Source organism: Metopolophium dirhodum, chromosome 7 (assembly GCF_019925205.1).
Source record: "Metopolophium dirhodum isolate CAU chromosome 7, ASM1992520v1, whole genome shotgun sequence".
Taxonomy (NCBI): domain Eukaryota; kingdom Metazoa; phylum Arthropoda; class Insecta; order Hemiptera; family Aphididae; genus Metopolophium; species Metopolophium dirhodum.
Window position 1 is genome coordinate 11,348,322 of NC_083566.1, and position 15,197 is coordinate 11,363,518.

At 30.9% G+C, this 15,197-nt stretch overlaps 1 protein-coding gene across 1 annotated transcript; it reads right to left on the reverse strand.

Moving 5' to 3' along the window:
• Window positions 1-331: 331 nt before the first annotated feature.
• LOC132949250 (dynein intermediate chain 3, ciliary) lies at window positions 332-14,771 on the reverse strand. Its single transcript, XM_061020034.1, has 11 exons — window positions 14,592-14,771; window positions 14,056-14,301; window positions 10,580-10,741; window positions 8,572-8,836; window positions 8,220-8,473; window positions 6,754-6,915; window positions 5,185-5,393; window positions 3,403-3,538; window positions 1,264-1,410; window positions 932-1,120; window positions 332-619 (listed from the first exon to the last, which is right to left on the reverse strand). Exons 2-11 carry the CDS (start codon window positions 14,239-14,241, stop codon window positions 509-511), a joined length of 1,821 nt encoding a protein of 606 aa, XP_060876017.1. The 5' UTR covers window positions 14,242-14,301; window positions 14,592-14,771; the 3' UTR covers window positions 332-508.
• Between the last annotated feature and the right edge of the window lie 426 nt (window positions 14,772-15,197).

Below are 15,197 nucleotides of genomic sequence, written 5' to 3' on the forward strand. Positions count from 1 at the left end.
TTGGTTAATCGGCAGATCTGCAGGTACAATAAAATCATATTTTCGCACATTACCCACATGATATGCTGTTGCTCATTGTCCATTATCCGACGTAGTCGGATTGCCTACCAGGAGTTGGACAATCACAATTTTTTTTAAAGTTGTAATTATTTACTGGCAACGAAGTGCGCGGGATCAGCTATAGTTTTATAATATATAATCAGTTTTTACTTTTTCAACCATTGTTTTGTACTATTTTTTTCGTATCAATATAATATCGTACATAATATTTTGTAAGTACTTGTTTATTATTGATAGTATTATTAAAACTCAAATCATAAAACGTTGTCGTACATTTTTACATTTTTACATAATTCTTTCCTATATCTATAATGATAAGTATAGTATAGTATAATTATAATATGTTGATGTTTTAACAAATCATTTCTGGGTTCATAGAGCAGTATGATTTATGAAGAACCTAGAATATGGTTTTCCCCAGAACATTTATTATTATAATCATTCATCATTATTGATCAATAATTTTCTGATCGTTCAATTCATTACTACAACTATCCTCAACTTCGTTTAGTTTTTCTAATTCGTCCGTGTTATCATTGTCATTCGATGATTGTTTTTTCTGAAACCAAAACAAGGAACGAACTGCATTATAACGCATGAACACGATTATTTATATGAAATTGCTTATCTACGAAATTGTTAAATGTTATTGCTATATGTTACTAAGTCAATTTGTAAAAGAGTGGTTTAGAAAAAAGCCATTGGTGGGAACCTACGCATGATGGTGTAATGTTATAAGTACAGAATAGTATTCATGAAATTTATTTTTTCTCTTATATACGTAATTTAAATATGATTTATCTCTATACAATAGATAATAATTGTATAATAACAATACGAGTAGATTATTGTAACACAGACAACAACTCACAACCATGTCGATGAGCTCCATAAATTCTTTTTCTGCTTCTTGGACCATTCGGATTTCAGTTTCGGCCAACTGGGCTTGTTTATCCTTTGTCGTAGTGGTGTCGGCTTTTGCCGACGTTTTTGTCTTTAGCTTTAATTCCCGTTGTTTTGCCTCGATGATTTTTTCACGCCTCGTTTCCCGATCAAACATCTGTCAAAATATATATAAGAATAACTTGTTACTGTGATTATAAATTATAATTGAGTACAAACAAACATGCCTCTGCGTGAGCACACGTGTGTGTGGGTGTGAGTGTTTGTTTGTGTGTGGGGGTTGTTAAGAATAATGCTCACCGCCGTCAACAGCGCTTTGTCATTTTTTCCGGCAGTGACGAACCAATCGTTCATTTTGATCACGTAAGTCTTGCCGCAGTCATCACCGACGGCCAATAGAGCACCACCTTCGTGACACCGAATGCAATTTAACCCTTTGTCAGCCACCTAGAAACATGATATTATACAATAACTGAAAAAAGTAAAAAAAAAATACAGAGATATCAGCGAATTGAATTTCATTATCATGACGTCATATTTCCCTCGGTTGCCCGAAATAGGTTATTTTCGATTTGCCTAAAAATTAGTTCAAATGAGATTTTCTAGAACAAAAACATATATACTTCAGGTCTTATAGGATGCATCCTTTATGTATATTAGATAGAATATATCCCTAATAAAATTGTAATGCACAACTGCACAAGACCAATAAGTAAAAAAGGTGGATAAGTGGATGTCGCTCTGCTGTACAGTAGGTTACAAGTGGGTCACTGTAATGGATGGTGTTAAATTTGAATTCAATGATATAATATCATTGTATAAGAAAAACGATTCTGAGCGAAAACGGTCAGTCAGCCTATGATTTTACCAAGTATATTTGATGATATTATTGTGAATAAAGTAATTTATATATAACCTATTTACTCGGAGCCTTGTTTTAAATTTTCAATCTTTAGCCATAAAAGTTAAACATTTTATACATTTTTAACCAGAAAATAATTAATAAATTATAAATTTGATAAATGTTGTCAAAATTTGAACTTTAAATGCTTATAAAAAAAAATTGTGCATATGTATTTTTAATATTTTTCAACTGCTATTAGAACGATATATCAGGAGCCTTATATTAAATTTTCACGCTTTTTTACCCAACAAATAAAAATTTATTGATATTTATAGAAAAAAAAACTAAAAAAATTGAAAACTGACAATGTCCGTAGACAGCTCAAAAAGAGTCAAAATATTTTCAACATTTTATGGTGTATAGAAAATGCTAATATAAACATTCAGTGAAATTTTCAAGTATATACAGTCATTCGTTTTTTAATTACAATAAAATAAGAAAATTGTTACATGAGAAATCGAGTAAATATCAAATGTTGTAAAAATATAAATTTCAGACGCTCATAAAAATTTAAATTAAGTTTCTTCTAGACATTTTTTTTTTGATAAAGGTAGACAAACTTATGAGTAATCTTATATTACATTTTCAAATCTTAGATTTAAAAAGAAAAATTTTTATGAATTCTCATCAAAATAATTTGCTATTTTTCGTGATTTTTCCGTATTTTGTCAAAATTTGAACTTTAAATGCTTATAATTAAAAACTGTGATTAAGGATTTTGAATTTTTTTCATCGGCCTTTGAAACAATAAACTAGGAGCCTTCTATTAAATTTTCAAGCTTTTTTACTCAACAGATAAAATTTTATTGATATTTATAGAAAAAAAAACTAAAAAAATTGAAAACTGACAATGGCCGTAAACAGCTCAAAAAGAGTCAAAATATTTTGTAAATTTTATAGTGTATAGAAAATGCTTATATAAACATTCAGTCAAAATTTCATGTCCCTACGGTCATTTGTTTTAGAGTTACACCAAAAACCAAAATCGATTTTCTCAAAAACAGATTTTGCGTAAAAATTCCCGTTTTTCCTTAATTTTTCTTTTGTTTTTCACGTCGCTTATGAAAACTACTGGGAAATTTTTACTTTTGACCCCCCAAAGTACCAACTAGATTCAATTTCCTGTCAGAAAAGTTACTGTTGAAGAAAATCCAAGCACTTTTACTGTCCTAATAGGTGATGACAGACACAAAAATAAAAATAAATAAAAAAAAAAAAACACATTGTACATCATTGTAAAATCAATACATTCATCGCTTCGCTCAGAATCTAAAATAATAATCTGTTATATACAACTGTCAATAAATAAAAAATAAGTTTTAGAATTAAGCAGACAAATATAACTCGTTTGAACATTAACATTTTTACGTAATTAAATAAAGTGATAAATTGTTTACCAATTTATTGTATTGTTTTTAAAACAATTTTAAATAATAGGCAGGTGCAGGAACCAATTTATGGATATCACCTACGAAATAATCCCTGAACTAGTTAAAATATTTAAAAACCATTTCGGAAGTTCTGATTGGAAATACCTTAACGGTGAGTATTGGATCCTTTTGTTTCTGCAAGATGTCCCAACCATCCAGGCAACCGTCAGCTCTAGTAGTATAGAAGACCGATGGCTTCGATTCGCTCCACGCACCGTCAGTCAGTTTCACGTCATGATGTCTACAAAATAAAGATCATTAAATACTTTAACTCATAATATTTTTTAAAATTATTTTCTTATATTTTGTCTATAAATACTTTGTTTTTTTTGCCACACTTGGCGTATCTTTTGACTTCAGATTCTGAACTGAGTGATTAATGTATAATGTTTACAATAACTACCTATGTATGTGTTTTTTTTTAAATTATTAATTTTGTACCTGTTATCACCTTTTGGATAAGTATAAATGCTTAAATATTCAAATTTTAGGCGGGTGTCTAGTAACAAATTGGACCCTATATAGTTGGAACTTTCGGCACAGTGTTAGTGGTTAAAAGCTAAAACGTAAAATGTAACTTTAGATATCTATAATCTACATTATACAATATATACATGTATTTTTACTAAAACTTATATTAATCAAAAAACGGGTAAGTGGATGTCGCTCTGCTATACAGTTGGTTACAAGAGTGTCAATGTATAATGGATTGTGTTAAACTTGAATTCAATGATATAATATCATTGTATAAGAATAACGATTCTGAGCGGAGACGGATTGTCAGTCTGGATTTTTTATATTGTTATTATTTATTATAGCTTGTAAGTTGAATTAATATTATTATTTTTTATTCGTTGCTATTAAGCAACAAGCCCCAGCCTATCGATAAGAGTATCTGAATGCGATGTCCATCCACAATCTTCTCGAAAATGCTTACAGCCCACTCTCAAATACGAGTGTGTGTTTTGTACAAATGTATCTGTGATTGTGGCGTATATGTTCTTATAAGTATTTATTAAATATAATATTTTATTATGTTCGATCGTTCTAGAAGTATTGATAGTATATTGTATATTGATCTTATGTCAGGTCTAAATGTTATGCGGTCGCTACCCATTTTTACTTGTCATAATCCTTTCTTAGAAATGGATCTTCCCGAAGATTGACTACTCTCAGCCGCTGTTTACTTTGCATTTCGCCTATCTCCGAGATAGAATTGGTTTTCCCGTGGTTGGTACTTTCATAACTTGTTTATTCGGTATTTCAGATTATATGTACAATTTAGATACAATTTGATGTGTTCTGAGAATGTATATTAACAAATCACCCTACGCCTAGGTAGTGGTTATCTAGTCGTTTAAGAGGACGCTATGCGTTGTCTCCGTCGTATTTCACAACATAGCAAAAACTGTTTTGCGCGGGACAACTATGCTCCTACTGTAGGTATTTATAGTAAAATTACCAAAACTCCACAACGCATAGGGAAGAACTTTATCTGTGTTATAGCGTTATTATTATTTGGATAACATAAATACAATTAAAGTTATCAGTGACAACATACCTAAGGTTTTTTTAGTTTTTTTCGTTGAATTATTAAAAACTATTGATGAGTGCTATTAAAAAAACAAAAACGCTACGACACAGATAAGGTTCTTCCTTAAGTGTTGTAGAATTTAGGAAATTCTACTATAAATACAGAGGTAGCATAGTTGTCCCGCGTAAAACAGTTTTTGCTATGTTGTGCATTTGTAAGACGAAGACAACGCATGCGGGTGTAGCGTCCTCTTAAAGGTGACTTATATTATTATTATAATTATCTATCACGTTGGACGCTAGGGGACCCAGAAGTATATTCGTAGTTAGTAATATAATACGACTAATACGTACTTGGTCCACATTATGGGCGATTCCTTCACGTCCTCCGACCATATTCTCACCTGCCAATCTCCAACGGTCATGAAGTTTTTTAAAAAAGCTGGATTCCGCTGCACTGAATATACTGGACCATAGTGACAGTTGTACGTGGACGATATTTTCTCAAAAACCGTTTTGCCTTTACGGTTGCCGTTGAACACCAATCCAGTCTCTGTGCCTATCTATTATACACGTGAATACATTATAAATCTGCATGCACATTGCACATAAATACATGGTGATTTTTAATCAAGAACAATAAAATAATAACAAAATTAAATGATAAAATAGTAAACTCGAATTCGTGAAAACTCTATTTGTAAAAATAGTGTGTTTATGTAGCCAATTATTGGACAAGCAGTAAACTAATGATTATAGATTCATTGAGTATACAATGAGTATAGCTCTTCAATATTTCCTATTGGAATTATATTATTACATTATGACTGGTATTTTTGTAACCACTAGATATCTGCAGTAATTAATATATATTTTATTGAAAGGTTAAGATCCCTGAATTCCGTCAATGTGTAGCAACACAATTTAAATTCTAAATATACTAAAGGTTGAAGTTATTGACTTAACCATAACGTAACCTAACCTTAGTATTATTTTGTACAAAATAGAAAGGTATCCATTTTTTATTTGATTCATCTAAAGAAACTTTTTTTTTTACTTGACTAAACTTACCATTCGTTGTCTACATATATATCGTTAATTAATTAACTTATTAATTTCAAAACTTATTCAACAACAACTTTAGAAAGTCTTAACCTTATCCTAAAATCATGATATCCTATTTAATCGTACACGATTAATTTATTATTTCTTGTACTATGTAAGGTCTTCGCCAATAATTAATAAATTCTAATATTTCATCATCGTCTCTATCATACAAGTATACAACAGATTTGACTGAATATTCTACTGATTATTTATTTTTAAAAATGCTTTAAAAATTTAAGATGTAGGGGTTGTAGCTTTGTAGATTCTTATACTTTATCCAATGTTATAAGCATATTATAATGATCAGATAAAATCATTTTTAATCTTTCAGTAACAAAAAAATAAATGTTTTAATATTTAAATGTTTAATTGGTATAAAAAGCAATAGATAACTTATAACCATCGTCCATCACTTGCAACACTTTATCATACGGTTTTGTTTAACCAATAACTGATAAACTAAAAATTTACAATTAACTCTCAGTTAAAAGTCTTTATCTTGCAGTTAAATACATACCGAAAACCCGTTCCTAGTGAAAATAAAACTCAATTTAACTGGCTTGTGACAACTAGTCCATATTCATAGTAATATATTATTATATAGTAGTTTACCGCATCGTAATTGCTGAGTAAAATAATAAACCAATGGTTTAATAATATATTATTTCGTTTGGTGCGTTTGGGGGAGTTTGATGTTTACGTGGCAATGCTGGGAATGGCGTGGGCGTCATGGTCATAAAATTACTATAATTAGTATTTTTATCGTAGATCACATTATACACGTAATATTGTTGGTGATTCAATTTCAATGCATACCATAAATCGTATTGGGATCGAAGGATCATAATCCATGCAAAACACCCCATGTGACCGAGCCCATTTAGTCCATTCTGGTTCATCGACGTTTTCACCTTTCGATAGATCTAATATCAACACTTCCGTGGGTTCTGAGAGTTTTCGGGCGTCCCACCACATGACCTAGAAAAGCACATAATATTAATATAATATTATACATGAAAAACGAGAAGTCATTGATTATTATTCATATTATATTATTATTAGTTGGTCCGCCAGTTGGTGTCTGATTGAAGAGGAAGAAATACGGGCGATTGTGAACATATTGATAATTTAAAAATAATCTAAGTTAAATTAATGTTACAACTGTCTTTGACTAAACAAAAAATTATATTTATTTTCATCTTCACTTGTTAAGTTCTTATTTAATTGTACTGTCACTGTCTAAGTATATTATAATATTATCATTCCATCAGTTATATTTAATCATTTTATATATTGACTGTTTTATAATAAAAAGTACTTAACGGAGATTATGATAAATAAACTAAATTACATGAACGTAGACAAATTTCTGACAAAATATAAAACAATTAGAAATATTATGAAAAATTGTATCACAAACATTCAAATTTAATTAAAATTTTATATACGTGTTATTAATTTTATTACATTATCAGTACTGTCTGTGTTAAACATGACATCATAATTTTACAACCTATTAGCATTATAATACACAAATCAAATTATATTTAAAAAAGGGACGAAAGGCTCCTATAATAGGTCTCATAGGTTTAATTTTAATCCAGCTCTATCGTCAGTCAACCACAGAAGTACCTATGTAGTACGACCGATTAATCCAGACAAATTACATAGTATACGTATAATAGATGTATTTTATATTTGTGTATTTTTACTAGGCTTTAGTTGTTACAAATATCAAAGTTGTATATTATATATTTATATGGCTGCATTCGAATCACGTGCCAAAAAAAAGAGCGACAGTGGTCGGACAATCGAATTACGTGAGCGGTTATTTTTTTGCGACGGATCCGAGTTGCGTGCGTATATTTTTCGTGACCAGCTAGAACTATGTGCGTAAAAGTTTTACGACCGGTTTTCACCGGCTTACACGTACGTTGTACACTACTTATATGTATAGTAAATTCGAATTAACTACTAACTGTAATTTGGGGTTTCTCCGCGGAATAGGACTAGATTAGTGAATGGTGATTAGATATTTAGATATGATTATAACATCTATATAAAACTAAATTATTTATACACTTCTATATACGAATCTGATCAGATTCGCCGAATATTAAATACATCACTCGTATTTACGCAAATCAGCTTTGTCGCCGAGAAAACCACGCACGCAACTTGCCTTAAATAAAATATATTATATTATATTAAAATATATAAACATTTAAGATTTCGAAATGGCCATATTTACTACAGTATCGTCAAAAAATACTACGAATTACCTGACCGTCGCTGGAACCAGTGTAGAACTCAGTGCTGGTCTTGGAATGGATCCAGTGGAGACTTCTGACTGGATCCCGGTGACCGTCCCTTATATTGCTGATGGCCACGTTGGTTGAGCTCTTTCGGATGTCCCAGAACGCGACCTGGCCGCTCATCAGACCACCAGCTAAGCACTGCGCGTCCCTGTGGTTGAACTCGAGTGTTACGATCGGATGTTGCGACTCAATCGTAAAATAAGGAGCGGTGGAGTCCTCTGAAACAGCGAGGCACGAAATATTCAAACCATTTGAATAAAACCACTCGACTTGTTAAATAAGAGTAGTGATTATAACGGTTTTTCTGCGCACTCACCCAAGTCGAATATGAACGAGTCGAAACTGGTGTCTGGGTCGGCCATCTGGAACCTCATGTCAGCGTAACTTACCGCAACCAATGTGCCCTTGTCGGGTGACCAAGATATATTTTGCACTGGTCTGGTCGGTTCACGAGGGTCCGACATGACCGCCACCGTCCGGAAAGACGGTGCTAACGTTTGCATCTTCTGACAGCTCGGGTCAGTAAAGTATGGTTGGTAAATGTCAATCGAATTGTTTTGATTTATATAGTGTTCGGCGAGCTGAAAAGCACAACTATAATATATATTGTAGTATCAAATACAATTATTATAGTAAACGCTCGGACCGAATCATAGGAAATTATATCATGACATTTAGATCCTTTGTAATGGAAGTGTATATATATATGTCATATATCATTCATAACAAATAACAAATAAAGTTAATAATAACAATAACATTTAATAATGGTACTATCATTGCATCATTATTAACTACATTATAAGCTGTTTCATGAGGGGGGGAGGGGATAAAAACATTATTGTATAGTTGAAAATAGTCAAAACTGCAAACCAACCATTGTACTATTTACAAAAATGGGTTTCACTAAATGTAGCCATTTAAAAATGAAAGTCTTACTTCCATAGTTCTATAACCGTGTGAACTTTTAAGCATTTAATCTCAAACCTGGGTGCACAACTTCTTATGGTGTTGTGTTTTTAGTTTTCACCATTTTGAATTTTTATATTAATTGTATATTGCGTATTATTATAATACATATTATAAAACAATTGTTAGTTACCACAAATGAAGACGAAAAAAAGTAGGCCAAATTTATACGGCCGCCCACTCGAAAATATGTCCCGTATAATGAGTCGCGTGATTAAACGGTCACAGACTGTGTTGCGGTTACAAAATATGTTTTTACTTTTTAAAGATATACAATTTAAATGGGCCCTGGTTCAAAGTAACACATATTATAATTTCCAAAAAAAAAACGTAAAAAACATTCATAATCCCTATACTCTACGGGTTGAAGTAGCAACCTTTGCAACCGCAGCGCAGCCCGTTACCATTTAATCGCGTGACTCATTACGGGACGTTTTCAGAAGCCGAGTTTGGTCTTATTGTTCTAGTATTCATAGTCGCCACTCACCACTTACCAAACGACGAAAAATTAAAAATATTTCAACACAACGATCACGTTTGATTATATAAGAATAGTGTGATGTTACCATTTGGTATAAAAAGTATGGTCAAAAAATAAAAGCGGCTATGTAAAAACGCACCATGACATTTGAAAGTGTGCACTAGTTTTAATGATGCCTGTATAGTTTATCGAACATGGTCACCGGGTAAATTTCGTCGTGGTCGTCTTCCCATCTACACAAGTTAAGAAGACGTCATATTATTATAGAGGACCTATTATCAAACCTAAATGTACAAACATTATTTGTGTTTGTAAATAGAGATATTTTATAATATTTAAATTTTCAATCGAGTTTCAAATTTGTAAAATATTACAACATAACTTGTTTAATAATTAAATATTGTAGAAAACCAACGTATAAACAAAGGAATAATGTTCTTAAATAAAAATTTGATTATAGAATCATTCAATATATTATTAAAGTTAATAACACAAAACTGGTTTTGCAATACGTACCTAAATATTATGTATGTTTTATGTTCACGTGAGATTCAGACAATACGTCAATAGCAAGTTTCGCGTTTGCAAAGGTGTGAGATATGACCCACAACAGAGCTGTACCCGAATTGCCTATCCATAACGCCGTGTAACTATAATTTTATTATTGAAATTTGAAAGTAATATTTTAAGTAGATTTATAGTATGCCGTATGTGAGTTTTCATCTTATAACGAATTTGAAAGTTATTGTTATTAGGTAGGTACTATTGTCGGAATATCGTATTTTATTGTGAGCTGTGACCTACGATATAATACGGAATACCTATATGTAATTTTATTATAGATTAATATTATTTATAGAAAATCTAAACTCACGCTGGACATTTGCATAACCGCTTGTAAATACGTTTCGTCCTTTTCCGCCTTCTTCCGGAATCTGACCACTTGTTCCGGATCGTCCAGATTTATGTCTTTGGGCCAACCACCTTCGGTGTGGAAAATCCCACGTTCGGCATACTCCACGCGCACAGTATTCGCCTACATAACAATGCACCGTAAAAAATTAAGCACGGCGGTGGCGGTCCTTATATCATTGTTCCGGATGGTATAGTATAGTGTCGTAGGTATAGATGTTTGTTATATAAATATGCTATATACAGTAGACAGTGTTGTATGCGGTCTACCTATGTAATTTGATATACTACAACGACACCTAATGTAACTTTATACTGTTAGGTGCACATTGTACCCCTTGTGTTAAAAACTTTGTCTCTTTTGTGTCGTTGTTGAATGCGTCAAGCCCGTCTATTGTCCATAAGTGAATCATAGCGAGATATGCACCACTCTTCTCTATGCAAATTATAATTTCCACTCCGGTAATAACTGTTGGATGAACTAAAATATTTGGTTTTAATGCTATAAACAGTGTTTGGACTTATCTAGATGAATAGTTACAAGGTATCTAAACGTTCATTTTAGATAATTTTTTTACTAATCTAAATAAATTCATCTAGATACATTTTTTATTGATAAAAATCGCGAAATTGTACAAACGCATTTTTAAATATTTATACAGATTCTCAAACAATGTTTATGGTTTATAAATAATGTAATTTTTTTATTTACATCATTATTATTATTATGTTCCTAGTGTCCAACTAAAATATACCTAAATTTAAAACCATTTAAAACCATTTAAAAAATAATTGTATCTTTTTTTTTATCTAGATAAAAAGTATTTATCTTTATTTTTATCTAGATAAATATGAGTTAAGTTATCTTTTATATCTATCTAGATACATTTGAATTGCATTATCCTTATCTTTATCTAGATAAAAAAGTACTTATCTAATCCGAACACTGGCTATAAACCTAACCTAACCATGTACAGTTTTATTTTTATGGAGTTACTTTTTATCAAAAGTATTTTGTTAATACTTTAAATGTTATAAAGAAAAAGAAATATATTAACCGTATTTATGGTGGCGTTGTTTATAACGATAAATTATACCATTATTTATAACCGTATTCTGCCGTATTCTTCTGCGTTACGGTCTCGAACAGTTTCCTTTAAACATATAGTCATTAAACTGTCTCATAATGTGGTTATAGCAATATATATATTCTTCTGTTAACCACGTTATATACTTATACATGTTTATTACTTATTAGTCTAACGTTGTTACGCAGGTCATATAAATTATGCAGCAACGGTTTATACTCATTGGAAAGTATAATATACATCGTCCGCAGACTGAACCTTGTACAAAATGATTTATAATAGTATAATAAAACACTTAAAATAAGATGATTTTGAACTCTTTTTAAATCATGTATGCTTTCCAAATTTATGATCTCGGGCTCGCCATTATAATGTATGTATATACATTGTGTATTTACAACTATTTAATAGTACATAATATTTACGAAATGTTTCAGCGTGGCACAATTAAAACGCATTGTACAACTATATTTGGAAATAATAATCAACGTTCAATCAAATTCAGACTTCCTTTAATATGAGCTGTATTGAAACATAATTAAAGAACTAATATAATTTATAAATTAAGTTAGGAGAATGCGTTCTACCTCTATTTTTGTTTTTTATTCTATAAAAGTATAACAAAGTGTAAGATCCGTACGTATACACAAATTTCACTAATAGGTACCTTATATAAATTTATATTTACGTTTATAATATAGTAATAATTGTATATTATTGCGTGTGGTATATTATTATTTATATTATACATTTTTTTAGTTTCACGTGCTCATTTTATTTACTTCCAACATAATATTATACTTAAAAATTATGCCTATCACTTTCGTACGCCCCATACCGATTATAGCAGACTTTGACTATTGAATTAGTGACTTATGATAATTTAAAATATTTTTTCAACGGTAGCAAAACATTTTTATTAAATTATTAGGTACCAATTATTTTTTTAGATTCTAAACGACCAATGTAATTTAGAAAATGATCGGTGATTTTTTTTTCATTTAAAATTTTAAAATGTTAATAGTTTATAAATTGATGTAATTGAATTTAATGTATATAATGGTGTGATTGATGATAATGATGCTATATTCCGAGCAGAGCTATGAAACTATTGATTTCACAATAATGTGTGCGTGTTTTTTTTTTAAATTTGTGTTTGTGTATACGAAAAGAACTCGAAATAATGCTCCGACTTAAACTTCGGTATCTTTTCTGCTGGGAAAGTGAATCTAGTTGGTGAATTTGGAAGGTCAAAATTGTCAACTCCAGTAGTTTTCAAAACCGTCGGTAAAAACGAAAACAAAAATAAAGGTGGACAAGTAAGTACCGCTCTACTGCACAGCTGTAGTTATCGAGTATGTCATTATACGTAATAGATGTGTTAGATATGAATTCAATGATACATTTTTGCATACAAAAAATGATTCTGAGCAGTGACGGTGGGTCAGTCATACTTAAGTATAATTGTATATAAGTACGATTTATTGTACAAATAATCAAACTTAATAATTACAAACAACATTAATACAAATCAAAAATATCTCATAGCTATAAATAGCGGACTTTCCTGTAAACTGTTTTTAAAGGTAGAAAAACGTATGAGGAATATTATGTTATATTTTCAAATGTTATCTATGAAAAAAGGTTTCTTTGAATGTCTACCTAAAAAATAATTTGAAAATTTTTAGAATTTTGATTAATTTTCTCATTTTAATCAAATTATTATAATTTAAAAATATTATTCCTGGGTAGGTACTATTACAACTTTTAAAGTATATGTATTATAACTATATGAGTAAAACATTATATTTTATACGCACATTGGTATTTTCAAATACAGTGTTTTCATCAAAAATCAATTCAACTTACTGTACTAACTTACTAACTTAATTTCTTTACATTTTAAAATTAATAATAATATCATAATATATACTTAGTAATATAGTCTGCCAGACTGTCTTCGCTCAGAACCGTTTTTCGTATACAACGATTTTTGATCATTGAATTCATATTTAACACATCCGTAATATCCCACAAGACACCTAATGTACAGCAGAGCAGTTCCCATCTGCCCACCTTTTTTAAATTTAATTTATAATATTTAGAAAATATTATAGTAAGTATAAATACAGTTATGAAAAATAATGGTGAACTACAATTTTAGGTAGACCACGTACTGATATACTTTGAAAACACGTATTTAAATGTGTAATAATAGCAATGACGATTTTTAATTTCAAGTTTTGGATGGTTCGATTGGTCTAAACTTAATTTTGACTTTTCGAGTTATGACGACATTGTAATAACATCATGCCAAAAAAACAAAATGATAACATATCATTAAAATTACTTCGTGCTCCGACCAATCGTTGCCTTTATTGGTGCTTTTGTCCACTGGGTTCTCTGGTGACCACAGTTGTTCTTCCGTTCCTGGTTCTGGCGTCACGTTGGCCAACACCGTTGGGCCGGATTTAACGAACGAGCACTGTCGGCCGTACTCGCGCCTAAGCTTACTGTACGTGTAGTTTGCGTTCATCTCCCGAAAGTTTTATCACAGGAGACGAATTATTTTATACTTAATAGGTATAACCACGGTCTGTGAATATTGATTAGATTAAATTTAAGAACAGGCAGGTCTATATCGAATAATTATAAAAAAAAATAAAATAAACTCTAATAAATCATAAAAAGTACACAAACGTTATAAGAAAACAGCACGGTAAATAATTGTTGCCAATGGTTGTTCACTTCACACACTACCAATAAAAATTAACTACGGGACATTTATTATGCTCAGATCAGAGCATATGAAGGATATATTATATGCAGGTATATATAATATAAAATATGCAAAAATATGCAAAATAGAATTGCGTACATACATACCACGCGTGGTGCACTATAGCTGTAGTATAATGATAATTATGGTTAACTAACATTTCTCGAACTTAAATCCTTGTACGAAAGACATGCAAATATTGCAAATGCATTAAGTCCCCAGTTCTGCTAGTGATTAAAACTAAAACGAACGACATAAAAACAAAAACGATCTATCGAAATAGATGTGATGACTTTGTGACGATTTACATAGCTCTAAGACGGATGAGCTGTGCACATAAATGTACACGTGTGTGTGTGTGTGTGTGTGTGTGTGTGTGTGTGTGTGTGTGTGTGTAAACGGTCGCCCTTAGTTACAATAGTTAATCGTTATAACTATATGTTAAGGTACGTTATAGATTTAACAGTCTCCGATGCTAATGTAAAACCTGAACACGACATTTTCGTCGTCGTTGTTCCAGACCTCGCAGTTTTCAGTTTTGACGATTAATGGTAATAATACAAATAAAATATTATGTTGTAATGTAGCCGTTTCGGCGATGAAGGTTTTTGCCAAAATGTAAATGATCCGTTAACGTAAATAGGAGTAAAGGACTTATTATGAATTTATCGCGACTATAATATATCTTACACGCACATTGGCGTCGGGCATTT

What these genes read in the sequence shown, in the direction of transcription:
- LOC132949250 (XM_061020034.1), bottom strand. Translation starts at nt 14,241, where the DNA reads ATGAACGCAAACTACACGTACAGTAAGCTTAGGCGCGAGTACGGCCGA. An exon ending in CGGTTATGCAAATGTCCAGC is followed by an intron (nt 8,837 to 10,579) that starts GTGAGTTTAGAT and finishes TGTGCTTTTCAG; the next exon opens with CTCGCCGAACACTATATAAA. An exon ending in TCGCCCATAATGTGGACCAA is followed by an intron (nt 3,539 to 5,184) that starts GTACGTATTAGT and finishes TTTATTTTGTAG; the next exon opens with ACATCATGACGTGAAACTGA.